At 34.9% G+C, this 21,527-nt stretch overlaps 1 protein-coding gene across 4 annotated transcripts in view; it reads left to right on the top strand.

Moving 5' to 3' along the window:
• The window catches only part of NUDCD1 (NudC domain containing 1), a 75,470-nt gene extending 55,949 nt beyond the window's left edge, over positions 1-19,521 (top strand). The window contains exons 9-11 of one of the 4 annotated variants that reach the window (XM_042923598.1): positions 16,498-16,657; positions 18,562-18,633; positions 19,416-19,521. In XM_042923598.1, coding sequence (XP_042779532.1) covers positions 16,498-16,657; positions 18,562-18,633; positions 19,416-19,435 — 252 coding nt within the window. In that variant the 3' untranslated portion in view covers positions 19,436-19,521. Of the gene's footprint in view, positions 1-16,497; positions 16,658-18,561; positions 19,097-19,415 lie in introns of those variants that run through there. The other 3 variants (XM_042923599.1, XM_042923596.1, XM_042923597.1) reach the window with 3 other exon arrangements.
• Positions 19,522-21,527: the final 2,006 nt, after the last annotated feature.

Below are 21,527 nucleotides of genomic sequence, written 5' to 3'. Positions count from 1 at the left end.
CTGGTCAAATGTGTAGTTTCTTGGTATACCCAGGGGGGTACCAGTTGGCTTGTCATTGGAAGAAGGAAACAAAGGAGGCTATAATATTTCAGATGTTCACTGCTACATCCATTCCAGGAATCAAGTAGTACTTTATCAACAATTTGTACTTCTTTCTGCAGTGTTTACTCCAAGTTCTCTCTTGATTTCATTTTTCATGACTTTGGCTGTACATGGAAAGGTCAGTATATGTCCTTATAGTTTTAGGAGACAATACTGTAAGAAAAAGGTCAGAACTCTATATTGTAAATGACAGATTTTTCAAAATAGAAGTTCCCTGAAAGAAATGGGAATCAGGGTTAGAATTTAGCATTTTGAAAATAAAATAGTGAATGACTATATGCAGCAGCACAATAAAAGAGAAATACTAAATTTTAAATTTGAGAAAGGAAAGTAAGAAGATGTGGTCACTTGAGTAAAACTCAAGTCAGAATTCAAATACAGTTGATGAGTTATTTTTGCTTCTCTCTAGATCTGTACTATACAAAATATTAGCCCCTGGCCACCTAGTAGTTATTGAGCATTTGAAATTGTAGCTTCTCTGAATTGAGATGTACTATGAGTGTGAAATACACAACCAGATTTTGAAGTCTTAGAATAAAAAATAAAATACGTTAACACTTCTATATGAATTTTTATGAGATAATAGTTTTTATATGTTTGGTTAAATAAATATATTACTAAGACTCCTTTTTCCTGTTTTTATTTTTAATGTGACTACTAGAAAATTCAAAATTACATATGTGGTTTGTAGTAATCTGTAGTGATCAAATTAAACAGGCTTGAGCAATCAAAAGGTGATAGGATATTTTTAAAAATTAAATTACAGTGAGTTTCTAAGATCAGTTGAGATGGTATTCATCATATACTGCTTAAAACAGAAAATTTAAATAGCTGAAAAAAGTATTTGCAACTTATAGATAAATAAAGCCATCAAGACTGGAAGCAGAGGAGTTGCAAAGAGGAAATAATTCTTTTAAGTTAATGTCATTATGAAAGCTAGTACAAAAGGCATGTATCTGATACACTAATTCTTTCCAAAAGATATTAAGAATGAGATCAGAAGTTCAGAGGAAGGAAATCCATTTAGAAAGAATGTATTTAGAAATACATTTAGAAAGGAAATACTATTTAGATAAAAAGTATCTAAGCCTATGGTTCTCAAGCTTTTTGGTCTCAGGATCCCTTTACGTTCTTACATTCCCTGGGGTATCAATTTCTAATACTTGGTCAAATTTGATATAGTGCAAAAAAATTTAAGCTATACAATTTTGCTACTATGGCCGCCATAACAAAGTACCACAGACTGGGTGACTTAAACAATGGAAATTTATAGTCTCTAAATTCTGGAGACTAGAAGTCAGAGATCTTGGTGTTAGCGTGTTTAGATTGTTCTGAAGCCTCTCTCCTGGGCTTGTAGATAGCTGTCTTCCTTAGTCTTCACATGGTCCTCCCCCTGCATGTGTTTGTTTCCTAATATCTTATAACACCAGTCATATTGGATTAAGACGCACCCTAATGACTCAGTTTAACTACCCTTTTAAAGGTTCTGTCTCCAAATACGTCACATTCTGAGGTACTGTGGGGTTAGGACTTAAACATATGACTTTGGGAGGGATACAGCTTAACCCATAAAAATATCCTTCACTTAGATTTTAGCACTTAACATTTTGTCACATTTATTTTTTCTTTGTTTTTCTACCTCCGTTTTGCTAAAATATTTAGGAACAGTTGCACATGCCATGTCCCTTCATCCCTGATATCTCACATGTGCACTGAAGATGAAGGCATTTTCTTATATAAGCACAATACAAGTCAGGAAATTTAACTTTGATATAATACTTTTGTCTAACATAGTTCATAGCAATTTTTTTTCCCCTGATTTGGAAACCTATTGCACTTAATTGTGATGTCTCTTTAGTTTCCTTTAATTTGGAACATCCAGTTACCCAGTCTTTATGTTGTTGACTTTATTTTGTACCTTTTATGGACTGTCTCCAATATTTCCTCAAGATCAGATTGACTGGCTACATTTTTGCCAGGAATACCACATAACTGGCATTTCCTTTTTAGTGTCTAACATGAAGGAGAACTTCATGGCAATTTTCCGTACTATTATGGCATAAAATTTAATTGGGTGGTATTCACCTGGTTTCCCTGCTCCCAAGTTATCATCTTCCCCTTTGAATTAATAAGTACTTTGTGTGAAATGAAAATAGAAACACAATGGTTCAAAATTTTTGGGATGCAGGAAAAGCCGTTCTAAGGGAGATGTTTATAGTGACACAGGCCTATCTCAAGAAACAAGAAAAATATCAAACAATCTCACCTTACAACTGAAAGAACAAGAAAAAGAAAAAGCCCAAAGTTAGTAGATGGAAAGTAATAAAGAATACAGCAGAAGCAATTAAAATAGAGAATAAAAAAAAGACCAATGAAACAAAAAGCTCGTTCTTTGAAAAGATAAAATTGATAAACCTTAGCCAAAATCATCAAGAAAAAAAAGAGGACTCAAATAAATAATCAGAAATTAAAGAGAAGTTAAAACTGACACCACAGAAATAGAAAGGACTGAGACGATGGCAAAAAATTATTTGCCAACAAATTGAATAACCTAGCAAATGGATAAATTCTTAGAAATATACAATCTTCCAAGATTGAATCAGAAAGAAAAAAATCTGAACAGACTAATAACTACTAGTGAAATTGAATCATTAATCAAAAAACTCCCAAAAAACCAAAGTCCAGGAATGGATGGCTTCAAAAGGTAAAATTCTACCAAAAATTTAAACAAAAAGTAATACCTACTCTTCGCAAACTTCCAAATTATAGAAGAGGAAGGAATGTTTCCAAATTTCATTCCATAAGGCTAACATTACCCTGATACCAAAACCAGGCAGAGACACTTAAAGAAAATTAGACCAATATCTCTGATGAATATAGATGCAAAAATCCTCAACAAAATACTAGCAAATCAAATTGAACAATGCCTTAAAAGGATCATTCACCATGATCAAGTGGGATTTATTCCAGAAATGCAAGAATGGCTTATTATCTACAAATCTGTCAACATGAGATAAACCATATCAACAAAATGAAGAATAAAAATGATAAGATCATCTTAATAGATGCAGAAAAAGCCGTTGACAAAATTTAGCATCCATTCATGATAAAAAATTTCAATGAAGTTAGGTATAGAGGGAACATAACAGAGTAAATGTCATATATGACAGGGCCACAGCTAACATACTCAAACTGAAAATTTTCCTTTAAGATCAGGAATAAGACAAGGATGCCCACTCTTGCCACTTTTATTGAGCATAGTACTGAGAATTCTAGCTGCAGCAGTCAGACAAGAAAAATAAAGAAAAAGTCATCCAAATTGATAAGGAAGAAGTAAAAGTTAGTAATTCCACTACTGATATTTACCCAGAGAAAGCAAAAACACTAATTCAAAAAGATAAATGCACTGCTGTGTTCATTGCATTATTTTTTACAATAGCCAAGATACGAAAGCAACCCAAGTGTCCATCGATAGAAGAACGGGCAAAGAAGATGTGGTATGTGAATACACACACACACACTGGAATATTTCTCAGCTATAAAAAAGGGTGAAATCTTGAAATCTTGGGGGTACCTGAGTGGCTCAGTTGGTTGAGCGTCCACCTCTTGATTTCGGCTCAGGTCATGATTCCAAGATTGTGAAATTGAACTTCGTGCTGAACGTGTAGTCTGCTTAAGATTCTCTTCCTCTCCCTTTTCCCCTCTTTCCCCACTCGTGGTCTCTCTCTAAAATAAAAAAAAAAAATTTTAAAAAGGTGCCTAGGTGGCTCAGTTGAGCATCCAACCTTGTCTCAGGTCATGATTTCATGGTTCATGAATTCAAGTCCTGCATCAGGCTCTGCACTGACAGTGTGGAGCCTGCTTGGGATTCTCGCTCTCCTCTTCTCTCTGCCACCACTCCTTTGCTTGCTCTTTCTCTAAATAAACTTAAAAAATCTTAGAAAAAGGATGAAATTTTGCCATTTTTTGACAATGCGGATGGACATACGTAGAGGGTATGTGAAGTAAGTCGGACAGAGAAAAACATACCATACGACTTCGTTTATATGTAGAATATATAATATATAATAAGTAAAAAGCAAAACCAGATCTGTAAATACAGAGAACAAACTGGTGGAAAAGGGGAGGGGTGGCCAAAATAGGTGAAAGGGAGTGGAAGAAACAGGTCTAGTTATGAAAAGAATAAATCATGGGGATGGAAGGTACAGGTATAAGGAATATAGTCCATGGTATTGTAATAACACTGTATGGTGACAGATGGTAGCCACACTTGTGGTAGACATAGCATAACATAAAGACTTGTCAAGTCACTATGTTGTTCACCTCAAGCTAATAGAACATTAGATGTTAAACTGTACTTCAATTAAAAAAAAAAAAGGTAAAACTGTCACCAAAATAATAAAATACCTAGGAATAAATGTAACTAAAGAGGTGAAAGACCTGTACTCTAAAAACTATAGAACACTGATGAAAGAAATTGAAGAAAACACAAAGAAATGGAAATATACACCATGCTTATAGATTGGAAGAATTTAGATTGTTAAAATGTCCATAATACTCAAAGTAATCTAGATATTCAGTGAAATGCCTATCAAAGTACCAATAGCATTTTTCTTACAGAACTAGAACAAAAAAATCCTGAAACTTGTATGATTCACAAAATACTAATAGCCAAGGTATTCTTGAGAAAGAACAAAGCTAGAGGTGTCACAATCCCAGATTCAAACTATACTACACAAAGCCATAGTAATCAAAACAGTATGGTACTGGCACAAAAATAGATACATAAATTAGTACAACAGAATAGAGAGTCCAGAGATAAACCCAAGCTGATCTTGTCAATTAATACATGACAAATTATATGACAAATAGGGAATATGTATATTCTCTATACAATGGGGAAAATTAATAAACGGTGCTGGGAAAACTACATTGTAAAAGAATGAAACTAGACCATTTTTTTTACACCATACACAAAAAACTCAAAATGAATTAAACATGTAAATATAAGATCTGAAGCCATTTAATTCCCAGAAGAAAACATAGGCAGTAAAGGCTTATGTATCAGCCTTAGCAATATTTTTCTCAATCTGTCTCCTCAGGCAAGAGAAACAATAGCAAAAGTAAACAATTGGGAGTACATCAAACTAAAAATCTTTTGCATGGCAAAGGAAATCATCAGCGAAATGAAAGGTCACTTACTGAGTTGGAGAAGATATTTGTAAATGATATATCCAATAAGGGATTGATATCCGAAATATATAAAGAGCTCCTAGAACCCAACACCAAAAAACTAATGTTTTAAAAAAGGGGCAGAGGACCTGAACAGACATTTTTCTAAAGAAAACACACAGACAACTAAGGTACCTGTGAAACAACCTCATGAACCAAGCTCTGCTACCTTCAGACTTTTCTTCTACAGCTTCTTTACCTCTCTCAGCCTTCAAAGAATTGCAGAGAGTTAAGAGTCTCCCTAGGCTTTGGCTTCAGGGAATGCTGAGGCCGGTTTCATCTTCTATCCATACCACTAAAATTTTCTATCAGTTAAGGTTGCTTTGCTTTCTTATCACTGGTATGTTCACTTGAGTACCACTTTTAATTTCCTTCAAGAACTTTTCCTTTGCATTCACAACTTGGCTAACCATTTGGGGCAAGAGGCCTAGCTTTTGGCCTTTCTCAGCCTTTAAGATGCCTTCCTATTAATTAAGTTCATCTTGTATGGGTGAGGTTTGTGGCACCCCAAAACAATTACAATAGTTAACATCAAAGATCACCAATCACAGATGACGATAACAAATACAGCAATAATAAAAAAAGTTTGAAATATTGTTAAGAATTACCAAAATGTGACTAAGAGACACTGAGCAAATGCTGTTGGAAAAATGGCACCAATAGACTTGCTCAGCACAGGGTTGCCACAAACTTTGCGTTGTAAAAACAAAAAAAGCTGCATCTGTGAAGCACAATAAAACGAGCTATGCTGTACTGTATGCCATATTCAAAGAGAACTTTCTCCAGTGTTAATAAAAAGAAATGATGCATCAATAATTTATACCTTTCCTGTAGAACTTACCTCATTTCCTTTTATGTTCTTTGAGATGACTCTGGGTAAGATATTTAGCCCCTATCTTATTCTATAAATATGATGATGATAATAGTACTTATTTCACAATTATTATAATGAGTAAAATATATTTCAAGCCACCTACACAGGGGTTGGCACTTAGAAAGACCTTAGTAAATGCAAATATCCTTTATTACCATTCTAAGCATCTTCTATACATTCTGCCTTAAATATTATAGTCATCTCAAATTAAACAAATGAAATGAGCAACATTAATGGGGAAAAACACGGCAACTTTAGAGTGATCTTCATGGAAATCATAAAGCATTTAAAAAATTATATGCCTGAGAAATTTGTGAATAGCTATTAAAAAAACTTGACTCTGTGTTAATCTAGCATATTTAATTTAGAGACAAATTTCTAAAATCTTGCACCATTTCAAAAATAAGAAATGCAAAATTCATTATTCTGTCATTGTATTGTCAAATAAATTATATTTTATCTATAATTCTAACTGTATGTCCATCACTTTCAATTTTATACTTTCCTATAATGCATATATTTCAGTAGTTTGTAGATCTGCCCATAAAAAGTGAACAAGTTATTCTTGAAATAAGCTTTGGATGCTTTAAATATACTCAAAACCAAGTTTCTGGAAGTTTTAAAATCAAGATTAACTAGTCTGATGATACTAACTGCAAATAATAGTGTACTGTAAGACAAAACATACCCTTTAGATGAAGTAAATAATTTAGAATTCTTCTCTGTGTAGTAAGAGATTGTATAATATTCACTTAATAAATTCCAGCCTGCCTAGTATTCCCCATAGGTAAGTAGATCATGCCACTAAAAAAAAAAAAAAAAAAAAAAAAAAAAAAAAAAAATGCCACTAAAAGATGTTTGATCCCTCAGTTGGTCAGTGGCCATGATAGGAAAATAGGCTTATAATTCTATTCAAAGGTTGCAAACTAAGAGTAGCTAAAGGAATTGTGTATAAACAGTGATTTAGGATAACACCTAAAAAAGTCTGGTTTCACTTTCTCATGATAGTATTAGAATCTCTTGATAATTATTTATGCTTTTCAATATTTTATTTAAATCTAATTTAGTTAACATATAGTGTAATAATTGTATCAGGAGAAAAATTTAGTGATCCATCACTTACATACAACACCCAGTGCTCATCCCAAGTGCCTTCCCTAATGCCCATCACCCATTTAGCCCATCCTCCCTACTCAGTATTCCTCTAGCAACCTCAATTTGTTTTCTGTATTTAGGAGTCTCTTATGGTTTGCCTTCCTCTCTTTTATTTTTTCTTCCCTTCCCCTGTGTTCATTTGTTTTGTTTCTTAAATTCCACATATGAGTGAAATCATATATTTGTCTTTCTCTGATTGACTTATTTCACTTAGCATAATACACTCAGTTCCATCCACATTGTTGCAGATGGCAACATTTCAATTCTTTTTGATCGCTGAGTAATATTCCATTGTATGCTTTTTCCTACTTTTTCTTGCCTTACTTCAATAGCTTGGATTTCCAGCATGATACTGACTAGGAGTAATGAGGGCAAATACCCTTTCCTGTTAGCAGTCTTAGTGGGGAGGAGCATTTGGTCTTTTACCATAAAGTACAGTGTTAATTCTAGGTTCCTCAGGGAGGCAGTTGCCTTTAATTTCTAGTTTGCCAAGCATTTTTATCATAAATGGAGGCTAAAGTATTTTTCTTCGGTCTGTTGATAATGCTGAATTTCATTGATTGATAATTTGAGTGCTGAATCAGCCCTGAATTCCCAAGATACACTATATTTGGTCATGATGTATTATCCTTTTTACTTATTACTGGATTTGATTTACTAATATTTTACTGAGATTTTTTGCATTACATTCATCAGGAATAATGGTTTCTCTTTTCTTTTCTTGTCATATCTTTGGCTCTCAGAGTAATGCTGGCCTCATAAAATAAGTTGAGAGTTGTTCCTTTCTTTTGTTTCCTGGAACAGTTTGATATTGTTTCTTTGTTTGGTAAAACACACCAGTGAAGCATTCTAGGTCTGGAGATTTCTTTGTTGGAAGGTTTTTAACAATAAATTCAATCCTGTTAACAGATACAGGACTACTGAGGTTATCTATTTCTCCTTGAGTGAAATGTAATGCTTGTCTTTCAAGGAATTTAACTTAAATTATCAAATATATGAAAGAGTTGCTCATACTACTTCATTATTACAACTTAGTGTCTTGGACCTTTATATACATTTTTATTCCTGATATTGGTAATTTCTGTCTTCTTTTTCCTTGGGTTATTCTGGCAAGAGACTTACCTTGATCTTCTCAAAGGACCAGCTTTTGGTTTCATTGCATTTCTTAATTATTTTCAATTTCACTGATTTCTGCTCTTAGCCTTTATACCTATCTCCTTTAGATTTTGTTTGCTCTTCTTTTCCTAGTTTAAGGTGGAAGCTTAAACTATTGAGACATTTTTTCTTTTCTAATATAACCTGTAATGTTATAAAATTCCCTCTAAACATTGTTTTAGTTGCATCTCACATGTACTATGCTTCATTTTCATTCAGTACAAAATTTCCTAATCTCCTTTGTTAGGTCCACTATGACTCATGGGTTATTCAGAAACATGTTGTTTAATTTCCAGATTATTTGTGGGCTTTCCAAATTTTTCTTTTTTACTAATGTCTAATTTTTTAAAATGTTTATTTATTTTGAGAGAGCATGTGTGAGTGGGGAAGGGCTGAGAGAGAAGGAAAGAGAATCTCAAGCATGCCCTGCACTGTCAGTACAGAGTCTGATGTGGGGCTTGAACTCATGAACTGAGAGATTGTGACCTGAGTGAAAATCAAGAGTCAGATGCTTAAGCAACTGAGCCACCCAAGTGCCCCTACTAATATCTAATTTAATTCTGTTATGCTCAGAGAACATTGTGTTTATGATTCTTATTTTTTTAAATGTGTTTTTATAGGACAGAATATGGTCTATTTTGGTGAATGTTCCATATCTCTTCTAGGATTCCAATCAGATGTGTGTTAGACTGTTTAATATTGCCTGACAGCATTTAGATGCTCAGTTTTTTGTTTTTAATCCCTGCCCCATCCCCCACTTTGGTTTAGGTTCTACTAATTTTTAATAAGCTATTTTAAGGTCACTAATTCTTTTTTCCATAGAGTATACTGATGAGTTTGTTGAAGCCTTTTTCTCTTGCTGTGTTTTTTTCCTCTAGGATTTTTTTTTCACCCTTTGCAGTTTCTCTCTGCTCTAATTCTGCATTTATTTATGTACATAACCCATCTCTTCCATTAAACTTTTTAAAATCCATAGTTATTTTAAGTTCCTTGTCTTGTAGTTCCAAAATATAGATCATCTGAATCTGGTTACCTGGTCTGCTTTGTTTCTTGACAGTGGGATGTTTTTACTTTCTTCATTTTTTTGTGCCTTACAATTTTTGATTGAATACTGGATGTGAGAACAGTAGAGACTGAGGTAAATAGTATTTATGCCTGGGAGTGGACATACTTCTGCTAGGTCATTAGTGTGGGTAGTTATGACAGGAGGGTTGTAAAAAGGCTGATCTAACCTTGAGTTTTGTTGTTATGGTTACCCTCAGTGCATCCCTCGCTTCAAATTCCCCTAGTGTTAAGTTACACTCTGGTGGAGGCTGAGTTGATGGAAGATTTTCCCCAACTCTGCTATTCTGCCCTAAGCTTTGGGCTTTCACTGTACATCTGCCTCTCAGAGAGAGTCTCTCTATGCTCTTACTCCTTCTCTAGTGGTAGACTGCTGTTGTCACTTACTTGGTGCTTCCCAGCCTGATTGGGGGGTGGAGGGTGTTGCATGGATGAGGGGTTCAGACTCTTGGCTCAGCCTCAGTCCTGGGCCATGTGTTCTTGGGTTTCAGGGTTTGGGACTTTTTAGTGCTACTGCCCTTCCTCTAGAAAATTTGTAATAGTCTAGGCCCAGGATGATTCAATTTCTCCTCCAGGCACAGAGATGGTGTTTTTAAAAATTTTTAATTTTTTTTCGCCTCATCTGCAACAGGTCGTCTTCTGAGCCTTTGGGATGCTAAGATTTAATGCTCTCTCCCAGCGGTTTAAGACTTTTGACACTTACAGAAAAAAATCCAAGAAGGACATTCTGATTTTTCCACAGAGGAATACACTTCCTTCCTAAAACTCGGCACCATCAGAGCAGCTCCCTTTCTCCTGGTCTTTTTTGCTAGGAACTGGTCAAGGACCGTAAGAAAATCTGTAAATCCAAAGAATTCTATACTTGCTGTCACACACTAGGCTTTTGGCAATTTGTTAGTTGAATTCTCAATTATGCAGTTCTTTCTTCTTTCTATGCTCAGATGGAACAGTTCTCCTAGCCCATCTCCTTGGTGACACCTGGTTTTCCTCAGATTTCAAGCTAGTTGGTTTCCTTGTAACCTCAGCTCTCTGATGAATTTTTTAAAAGTAATGATTCTACAAATTACCCAGCCTTTTCTTGTTACATTTGGAGTGACATTATTTCCAGCTTTCTTCATCCTAGGCAGAATCTGGAATTCCTTTGCTTACTATCAATAACATGCCTAAAAAGCCTAGAACTTAAACTTATAATCAGTAAATTAGTGATGGTTCAGTATTCACAAGAGGTTCCATATACACAAGTAGGCAAATTGTGTACTGTAAAACTCCATTCCTCTGACCTATGCTAAAAAAAAAAATCAAGGGTGGGCATCTCAGAGGCAACCATCTTTTATCCAAGATTAAAGTGTTTTCTTGAACAGGTGCTTCCCATACTGGATGCTGGCTGGCCAAAACAATAAAATAATCTTGTTTGGGAAGTCTAAATGCCAAAATGAACAATAAACACAATTATTCAGCCAACAGAAGGGCAAAAGACATACCCAGAGGGAATAAAGTAAGTAGAAACCATGGTAGGAGGTAGAAAGTAAGTGACTGAGGTGGATACAGGTATGAGTAGCAGAAGGAAAGAAGATGGTGATATGATCACAATGACACCACAGTGAAGTACAGAACAAGGGACATTTGGTTCTCAAGAGATAAGTAGATTACATGTTCATCAAAACTAGGTACTATTTTCTAAACAACATTCCACTTCTCCTTTAGACCTGACTTGCCAGTGCATTTGTTTGTAGAATGACCCAGTTCTTCATGAGATCTGATTGTTTCCACTGTTCCCTATGATCTTGACATATGTTCATGCTAAACATCCACCTCAAGATAATTCCAGAGGTTTTCTCTGTTCCCTGCAAACTCTAAAAATCCACACTACATAATTTTACCCAAAAGCAAAACAAATCAGTATTAAGATTACTAACTAAAGTAACTAGTTTTGCTAAGTGAATTAAGTAAATGAAAATGAAGTGTGATAACTAAAAAAGTACACTTAAAATCAAGTGCACTTTTGTATGATCCTATAGAAAAAAAAGCATCAGCATAAGAAAATGCAGAAAAACAAAAATATTTGAAGCAGACAAAACGGGGAAAGTGAAACATTATCCATTTACCTGGCATGGGCAAATTACCTGTAAGAGTCAAGAGTAAGATGCTCTAAGTTTCCCTGGATAGTCAGGAACAGGTACCACAAAGCCCAAGGTCACAATTTGGTATCCAAGAGCAAAATGGGACAGCAAATAAGAAAGAAGGAAAGGATGGCTGCTTTGGGCAAATGCTGACAAAAGAAGTAGCCCCCAATAGCTTATTAGCAGTGGAAGGAAGGAACAAAAACAAACCACGCATAACCAGAAAATACGTTTTTAAAATGGAGAAGGCTGAGGTTACTTAGTGTAGTGTTAAAGAGCTCTACTCACTTCAGATGTCTCTAAGGGTATTATCATAGACATATACATTAATGTTTACCCTGATGACATTCAACCATCAATAAAATGTTACTTTCTGTTCAGAATGTTCTATATAAGATGTGCAAATAATAAATTTTAGCAAGATTTCATTTAAAAAAGGCTTGAAACATAGTCCTAGCACTTAAATGAGAAGAACTCATTTACACTAGACAATTTACTAATTTGGAAAACTCATTCTTTGCTAATGCCAAATTTATTGCCTTAAAAAAAAAATCCTAAACCCATAAACTGGCCAATAAAATACAATTCCACATTCCTTCTATTTTCATGATTATTAAAGAAAAGATCGTATTTATCTTTAAAGTACTAGTGAAAACTACAATTAGTAAAATATTCTCTAGAGAAAATTTTGAAATGCATTTCAAATAGTCAATTGATACTTTTTTTTCTTTGTAGAACACTTAGCAAATAAAGACTTTTGAAGATTAAATGTCAAAGACATTTAAAGAACCTCTAATAACTGCTATTACCAAATTAAATTAAAAATGAGTATCAAGAAAAAGATTGTCTGTTCAGAAACAAAGTATTTTTACGAGGCCGGACTGAAAAGTTAATGACCTGAAACTTTAATTCCAAAGCCTATTATTGAATTCCAAATTCAAGCATTCTGTACATAGAATGAATTGCTAAAATTTACACTTTTCTTACTATGCATTAAGTATTGGGTTGATATGCATCTACAACTGTATAAGGAAAAAAACAATTCCCTGTGTTTCTCCTTTACTCTCACAATGCTACCACACAGAACATTACTGATACCAGATGTGTGGGTTTTCCACACATCAAGTAGTTTTCTGAGACTAGTAGGATATCCTACACAATCTACTTGCAGGTAGTGTCACATCCCACAGGCTAAGGCCTTACTCCCGCAAGACTCTCCCAAACTCCCACTTCAGCTGCCAGTCCAAATCCCAGGTTCATCTATACCTGTGACTGGCCATACATCAGGGTTTCAACAACCCTCTCCTTGGGTTCTATAGTTTGCCAAGACAGTTAACAAAATGCACATTGACCAGTTTATTATAAAAAATACAATAAAGGATAATAATGAACATCCAGATGAAAGAGATGCATGATGCAAACTATAGAGGAAGGTGCACAAAACCTCCATTTCCTCACCAGACATGCCATCTTCCTAGTACTTCCATGTGTTCAGCAACTCAGAAGCTCTATGAAGCCTGTACTTTTGGGACTTGTGTGAAGGTTTCATCACACAGGCATGATCAGTCATGATCCTATCCTAAAGGTTAGGAGGTGGAGCTGAAAGTTCCAAGCTCCTAATCATGGTGTGGTCTTTCTGGCAAACACCCCCTATCCTGAAGCCATCCTGGAGCCCACCAAGAGTCATCTCGTTAGAACAAAAGACACTCCTATAACTTAGAGTCAAATACCAAGGGGTTAGCAGCTATGTGTCAGGAACCTGGATCAAAGATCAAATATTACAACAAAAGATGTTCCTAGTGTTCTTATCGCTTAGGAAATTATAAGAGTTTCAGGAACTGTGTGCCAGGACCCAGAGGCAGAACACAATATTTACATATTTTCTATTATTTTACCAACTACCTTATTTAAGCTTCACTACTTAAGAATTAGGAATACGGTCCCATTTTATAGAAGAGGAAGCTCAAACTTAAGAGGTGAAGAGATTTAAGTTAGGAAGCTAGTAAATGGCAACTGGGATTTCAGTTCAGATGTGCTTCCAAACCCATGTTCTTAATCACCACCACAGCATGTTCTCCCAAAGCCCATTTTATTTTATTTTTTAAGTGTATTGATTTATTTTGAGATACAGCATAAGTGGGGGAGGGACAGAGAGAGGAGGAGAACCCCAAGCAGGCTCTGTGCTGCCAGCGCAGAGCCCTGTGCAAATCAAAACCACAGGGAATCATCACCTCACACCAGTGAGAATGGCCAGTATGAAAAAGAAGTAAGAAGTGTTGGTGAGGATGTGGAGAAAAGGGAACGCTTGTGCACTCCTTGTTGGAATGTACATTGGTGAAACCATTATGCAAAATGCAAGAATGGAGGCTCCTCAAAAAATTAGAAATAGAAATAACCACATAATCCAGTTATTCCATTTCTGGGTATTTATTCAAAGGAAATAAAAACACAAAATCAAAAAAAAAGCACTAACCCCCATGCTTATGGTAGCATTATTTATGATAGTCAAGAGCCAACATAGGAGAACAATATGTGTACATTGATGGATCAATGGATTTTAAAAATATGTATATAATACAATGGGATACTTTTTATCCATGAAAAAGAAGGAAATCTTGCCATTTGTGACAACATAGATGCATTTTGATGGCATTATACTAAGTGAAATAAGTCAGACAAATATATGATCTCACTTATATATGGAATCTCTAAAAGCAAAACAAATGAACAAACAACAATAGATTCCTAAATACAGAGAATTGATGATTGACAGAGGGAATGGGGGTTAGAAGATAGACAAAATAGGTGAAGGGGATTAAGAAGTACACACAGGGATCAAAAGTACAGCATAGGGAATAATATAGTCAATCAAATTATAACAACTTTGGTGACTTTTGTAACTAATCATGGTGAGCATTTTGTAATGTATATGATTGTTGGGTCACTATGTCATATACCTAAAATTAATATTGTATTATATGTCAACTATGCTTCAATTAAAAATAAATAATAATAATTACTATAAAATGGGCTTTTGCAGGGGTGGGGGTGCCTAGCTGGCTCAGTTGGTTAAGCATCCGATTCTTGATTGGTTTCGCCTCAGGTCATGATCTCACGGTTCATGGGTCCAAGCCCCATGTTGGGCTCCATGCTGACAGTGTTGAGCCTTCTTCGGGTTCTCTCTCTCTCCCCCCACTGGCCCTCACCCCTCTCCCCCATTCACTCACTCTCAAAATAAACAAAAGAAAAATATTTTAATGGGATTTTGGGATGCCTGGGTGGCTTCTTTGGTTGAGGGTCCAGCTCTTGATTGCAGCTCAGGTCACAATCTCATAGTTTGGTGGGTTCAAGCCCCACATCAGACTCTGCACTGACAGTGCAGAGCCTGCTCGGGATTCTCTGTCTCCCTCTCTCTCTGCCCCTCCCTCCCACTCGTGCTCACTCTTTCTCCCAAAAATAAACAAAATGTAGTACTTTGACTCTAATGGAGATAGGTAGAAAGTAAGTGAGAGTGGAAGAGAAGAAATATTTAAGTCAGAATAGGGGGCCCATTTTTTTTTCCTAGGAAAAATGTACCAGTTTTAAGTGTTTCAATGTTATATAAACAAAGCTACAGTAAACATCGTTGTAGGTGTATTTACATAAAAAACATGTATAGTCTGTGAACACTGTCTGCCATCCTCTTCCCCTTCTGAGGAAGACAAAAGTTCTATCCCCAGGCACTGCTGGGGCAACAGAAATCGGGTTGCTCTGTCACAGAATTCTCCTGTGACCAGGAGCCTATGCCTGCTCAGCTGTACCAATAAATCCTCTTCCTGGAGAGCCACTTCACAGTTTTCCCTACTGAATACAGGTCAGGTCTCTCTCATTGGAACCCAACATTTTATTCTCCAGTCTTCCCTGAAACTCATGAAAGCAATTCAATATTTATCAAGTACTATGCATGTTTTCTACATTTGATGTTATTTTGTTGGTGTGGTATTTAGGCATTTTTAACTGATGATAACATTTCTATACAGAATATCATTTCAACCTATTTTCATTAAAAGAAGTATTCCTATAGGTAGAATTCAAATATAAATCTCAGTCCGATGGTTTTGTATTAAAAATGAATTCCTTTAGTCATGAGTATTGCAATAAAAATTATTAGCATAATAAACATTCTTGACATTGATACTGAAATTAAACAGTACATCAACTTAAATAATTTGTAAACAGATTTGAGTTTGAATCTCAGCTTTGTGGTTTTTCTTTGTATCCTAGAACAAGTTCTCAAACTCTCCATGTTCTTTTATCTCTTAAGTGCAGATAATAACAAGCGTGTTGATTGTTGAAATTAATATTTATAACATGCCTTGTATATATAGCACATGCTCATAAATCTTAGCTATCATTGCACTTAGTAATTGTTACAAGTTCCCATTTGTAAACTTCATATTTGTAATTCTGTGGTTTAAAAAGTATTCTGCCTATAAATGAGTGTTTTACATTGTGTTTTAAACTAGGATACTAAGAATTAAGAGGCAGTATAGTGTAGTGGTTAGGAACATAGATGCTGGGTTCAGTCTTAGCTCCACAACTTATTACCAGGCTGACCTTGGGCAAGTGACTTTGCTGAACTTTAAAATGGATATAACAGTAGCACATTTCTCCCAGGGGCATTTCTGAAGAGGTAATCAAACTGCCTGTATAAACAGTTTAGAAAACTTGCTGACATATAGAGCTGTGTGTCAGTTATTGGCATCATCATTATCATTATTAATTTGTTGAGTAAATTATTCTTTGTCACTATTTTAGGTGAATCTTGGAAGCAACCAGTACCTTTTCTCTGTCATAGTGGATCCTAAAGAAATGCCCTGCTTCTGTTTACGCCATGATGTTGATGCCCTACTCTGGCAACCACACTCCAGCAAACAAGATGATATGTGGGAGCACATTGCAACTTTCAATGCTTTAGGTATAAAGCAAGCTCTTTGACAGCATTTTCCATTATGTCAGAAATTAGGGTCGTTTTTTTTTTAAGTTCATTTCTTCTTTTTCTTTTTCTTTTTCTTTTTTTTTTTAATTTGAGCTGTCTTAATTACCTTTGGATTGATTTGTGCTATATTTGGTTGCTTTTACTATAGTTGATGAATGTTAGTACTTTTGGGACAGAACCAATCTATTTTTATGCTTGTACAGAAGATCAGCACAGAATAGAAATCAAAGTGGTTATCTCACCACTTGATTCTTCTAATCAGTCATTTGTTTATTCCAAATAAGCTATGCGGTATTAGAATATGAACAGTGGGTTTGACAATACCCTACATGGAACTTGTATTCATGTTTCTTCAGAGTAATCATCAAAAACATCATAGAATTGCTCAAAGGAAATGCATTTTAAAACTAGGGCTTGAAAAATGGTAAGATACATAATTGTAGACTTACGCAATAATTCATTTTATGTCAAACTATATTAGTATTGTATGGGAGAAGTTTTTTTAATATAAATTAGGCACAGTTACTGCTTTATTGAGTGATTATTTTAAACTGGGAACAGGAAGTAAAATTATATATTCTGAATACAACCTTAATTATAGAGGAGATTGGTCAATTATCCTTTATAGTTAATAATGTAGGCTGCTAAGCTGGTTAATTCAGACTCCAAATGGATTTTTATGACCTGAAATAAAGAGTTTTATTGAAAAATTTGAATATAAAATTTCTGGCCTCTATATAATTCCTCTTTTTTAATTCTGAATCTTCTTTTTTCAGTAAGGAAATCTCTGTCACATAATTTTTATATGCTTAGATTCTCCATTTGTATCCCTAAGTCTGTTTAGAATTCTGCTTAAGTTAAATCAACATTACATTTGATATGTAGTCTCGAGACATTATATACATTGTTAATTTTCTCAAGGTTAGCCCAGAGAGCTAATTCTAAAATACTCAGGTATCTACATCCTCTTCACTGTTTCCTCTTCAAACCCTGTTTAATGATAAAACCAATATTGATCTTCCTGTGCTCTACCTAGAGTTCCTTTGCTCGTTATCTGATGAGATCACTTTACGTTAGTGTTCTGTTTTTATCCCACATGTTATAACGTTCAGTAACCATGTCCCAGTCTGAAAATACTAATTTATACTTCAGAACATAAATACCCTTTTAACCTGTAAAGATAATTTTTTTAAAAGACAAGAATAAGATTTTACAGAGTTTAATTAGTTTTCAAGGGATGTTTTAATTAAGTTTTTAAAATTAGATGCTTAAATTTTCATTCCAACTTGTAGTGATCTCAAGGTTCTACTTCTGGGAGCTGAAGTACAACAAAATCCTGTTACACTGTGGGCACTGGTGTATAAAAATACCACTAACATTATAGAAATAATAAGAGAATGCATTGTCACATTAGCATTTTTAGGCTTGGGGGCTATATTATGAACACACTCCTGAAATAACTTTATGGTGGTATCCTATAAATATTTTCCCATTTATTTGATAAAAAAGATTCTGTAATCCACATCTGTGATTGATGAGCTTAATTATTTGGCATTTAAAGACAGTTTGACATGTTTTTAGTCCTTTTGATTTTTAGATTTTTAGTGTCCTAATTATTCACAGAAATAAGGAACTATATTGTGTTTTTCTTAAAGAGATAATACCCTACCTATTTTGTTCCTTAAGAATTAAAGCTCTATTTTGGCACCAATTGGGAGAAATTGTAAGTAGTCATTAACGGTTCAGAATTCAAACACTGTTGAATATTTATGGTGTATATTTTATCGAGGCATTTTAATTTATAATAAAAACTGGGAAATACTAAATGTGTAATCACATTTTCCTTCTTTTTAATATATGGATTTTTATTTGTTTCATAACAGGCTACGTCCAAGCATCAAAGAGAGACAAAAAATTTTTTGCTTGTGCTCCAAACTACTCATATGCAGCCCTGTGTGAGTGCCTTCGTCGAGTGTTCATCTACCGCCAGCCCACTCCCATGTCCACTGTACTTTACAACAGAAAGGAAGGCCGGCAAGTAGGGCAGGTTGCTAAGCAGCAAGTAGCAAGCCTAGAAACCAATGATCCTATTTTAGGCTTTCAGGCAACAAATGAGAGATTATTTGTTCTCACTACCAAAAACCTGTTTTTAATAAAAGTAAATACAGAGAATTGATCACCCCAACATGTCAGCTTTTCTGTACTGAGAAAAGTATTCAGTGGTAGCCAGAAAGCTTAGTAGTTATACTATAACCTGTTAAGTTTTACTATGTTAAATAAACTATCTTATATGAATTTTTTATTTTTTAAAGGAAATTGGAAGTATATTCAAGAGATTATGATTCTATAAAAGCTATGGAATGAAGCTGCAAATTTAGAGAAAATTTACTTCTGTAAAAAATGTAAAGTATTAGAATGATTTTTTTAAAAAGTCTGGAATTTCATCTTTTATATGAAAGATGTACAATTCAGTGTTTAAAAATAAAAATATTTATCACATACTCTTTGTTCATTGATAGTTTCTTCCTTCTGTACCTATAGAACTTTTGGATTACAGTTAAACTGTTGGTTCTTGTAAATACTCATTTAAGTGGACTGAATAGCTGAGGTAGAGGGGGGAAATAGAACAGAAGTACAGCAGGTCCAGTATTGTTAAAGTTTGCTGAAATACTAAGATTTGGGGTTTTTATCCAAAAATTTTTTCCATTTATTTTTTATTCATTTGCTCTTCCAACAGGGATAGACAAAGAGAGATGATAAAGTTCCATAAAGTGTGGCTCTTATCCATTGTTATACAACAAACCACCTCAAAACTCATTAAAACAAGACTATTTGAAAATCTATGATTCACTGATGTGGCTGTCTCTGTTCTGCATGGCTCCAGTAGGCTAGACTTGTCTTATTCCTGTGATAGAGCAGACATTGCAAGAGGGCAAGACTGACACACAAGAGCTTATCAAGCCTGTGTTTCCATCACATTTGCTCTTCTTCCATTGAACAAAGCAAGTCACATGGTCAAGTCTAGAGTCCGTGTGAGAGGGACTGCACAGGAACACAGCAGGAGGTATAATTCATTGGCGCCATTAATGTGATAGTCTGTCATACAAATTATGATTTATCTTGGTAGTTCTCCTTAAACTTCTACAGTTAAAAAAAATAACCCTGGGGCACCCGGATGGCTCAGTCAAGTGTCCGACTTGAGCTCAGGTCATGATCTCACAGTTCTTGAGTCAAGTCCCACGTCGGGCTCTGTGCCGACAGCTTGAAACCTGGAGTCTGCGTCAGGTTCTGTGTCTCCCTCTCTCTCTGCCTCTCCCCTGCTCATGCTCTCTCTCTCAAAATAAACATTAAAAAAAAAAAATAACCTTGTTTATACATTAAATATATTGTGTCATGAATTGTAGTTTTTCATTTCCTTAGATTTTTTGGGGTTTGCATTTACCTGGAAAAGTGTTTACTTTGGAGGAAAAAGATGGAGATTACATGCATGTTCTAAACACTTAAAATGCAGTTTCCTAGAGAGAAGTATTGGGATGCTACATAAAAAAATTGGGGAAGTCCAGAGAACTGGTAATGAAAGCCAGAGTCCTAACAGTGCTCTTAGTATTTAGGAATGAGGTGGCCTGGATTTCGAGCATCATAAGGTCAGAACACAGAAAAACAAGACACAAAACTGTATTTCCAGAACTTTTCTGTGCTGTAAAACTTAATGACACAAAAGAGTATTGAGACAGTGAATTATTAAAAACTTTATTATGTGACAGGAGATTTAAATCTTTAAAATTTTCCCCAAGGATCATAAGTACCCTCTTAGGAAATATAAGAAAAATGCAGATTAATGTGCTCCTTAGTTAACCATATGGCTATGTGTGTATGTATGCATATACACACAAAGTTCCAGGTAGTAATAAATTTTCTTTTCTTCCTGTGATTTTTAACATAATGTTGAATTGGAAACTATCAGGATAAGTAGTCCTGATTTTTGCATCTTGACCTATCTTAAGAGAGTAATACATCCAGAGCAGTGATTCTAAGCTCTGATTTCTCGAAATGTTTTAAGAATCCCATAAGCCTATAAATCAACTGAAACAATTTTCTACACTTTAAAAAATAAACACACAAATAAGGCTCACCACAAGAGTCTCTTAATGATAGAGAACTATGGGTTGAAAGGGGGAGGTAGGTGAGAGATGGGCTAGATGAGTGATGGGTACTAAGGAGGGCACTTGTGATGAGCACTATTGTATGCAAGTGATGAATCACTGAATTCTACTGAAACCAATATTGTATGTTAACTAAAATTTAAAAAAATAATAAGGCATATGCTATAAGTCTATGGCATAATACAACTACCTCGTATTTTGTCGATTTTTATCATAAATTATGAGCAGGAATTTATGATAGTAATAAAGTAGTACTTTATGTGCTTTTCATATTAAGAGTCCCTTAACAATATTCATTATTTCATACAAATCAAAACCACACTTAGATATCACCTCACGCCAGTCAGAGTGGCCAAAATGAACAAATCAGGAGACTATAGATGCTGGAGAGGATGTGGAGAAACGGGAACCCTCTTGCACTGTTGGTGGGAATGCAAATTGGTGCAGCCACTCTGGAAAACAGTGTGGAGGTTCCTCAAAAAATTAAAAATAGATCTACCCTATGACCCAGCAGTAGCACTGCTAGGAATTTACCCAAGGGATACAGGAGTACTGATGCATAGGGGCACTTGTACCCCAATGTTTATAGCAGCACTCTCAACAATAGCCAAATTATGGAAAAAGCCTAAATGTCTATCAACTGATGAAGGGATAAATTGTGGTTTATATACACAATAGAGTACTAC

This window comes from Panthera leo, chromosome F2 (genome assembly GCF_018350215.1).
Source record: "Panthera leo isolate Ple1 chromosome F2, P.leo_Ple1_pat1.1, whole genome shotgun sequence".
In the NCBI taxonomy this organism is placed as follows: Eukaryota; Metazoa; Chordata; class Mammalia; order Carnivora; family Felidae; genus Panthera; species Panthera leo.
The sequence above is the reverse complement of the archived record's forward strand: the minus strand, read 5'-3'. Positions and strand labels throughout refer to the sequence as shown.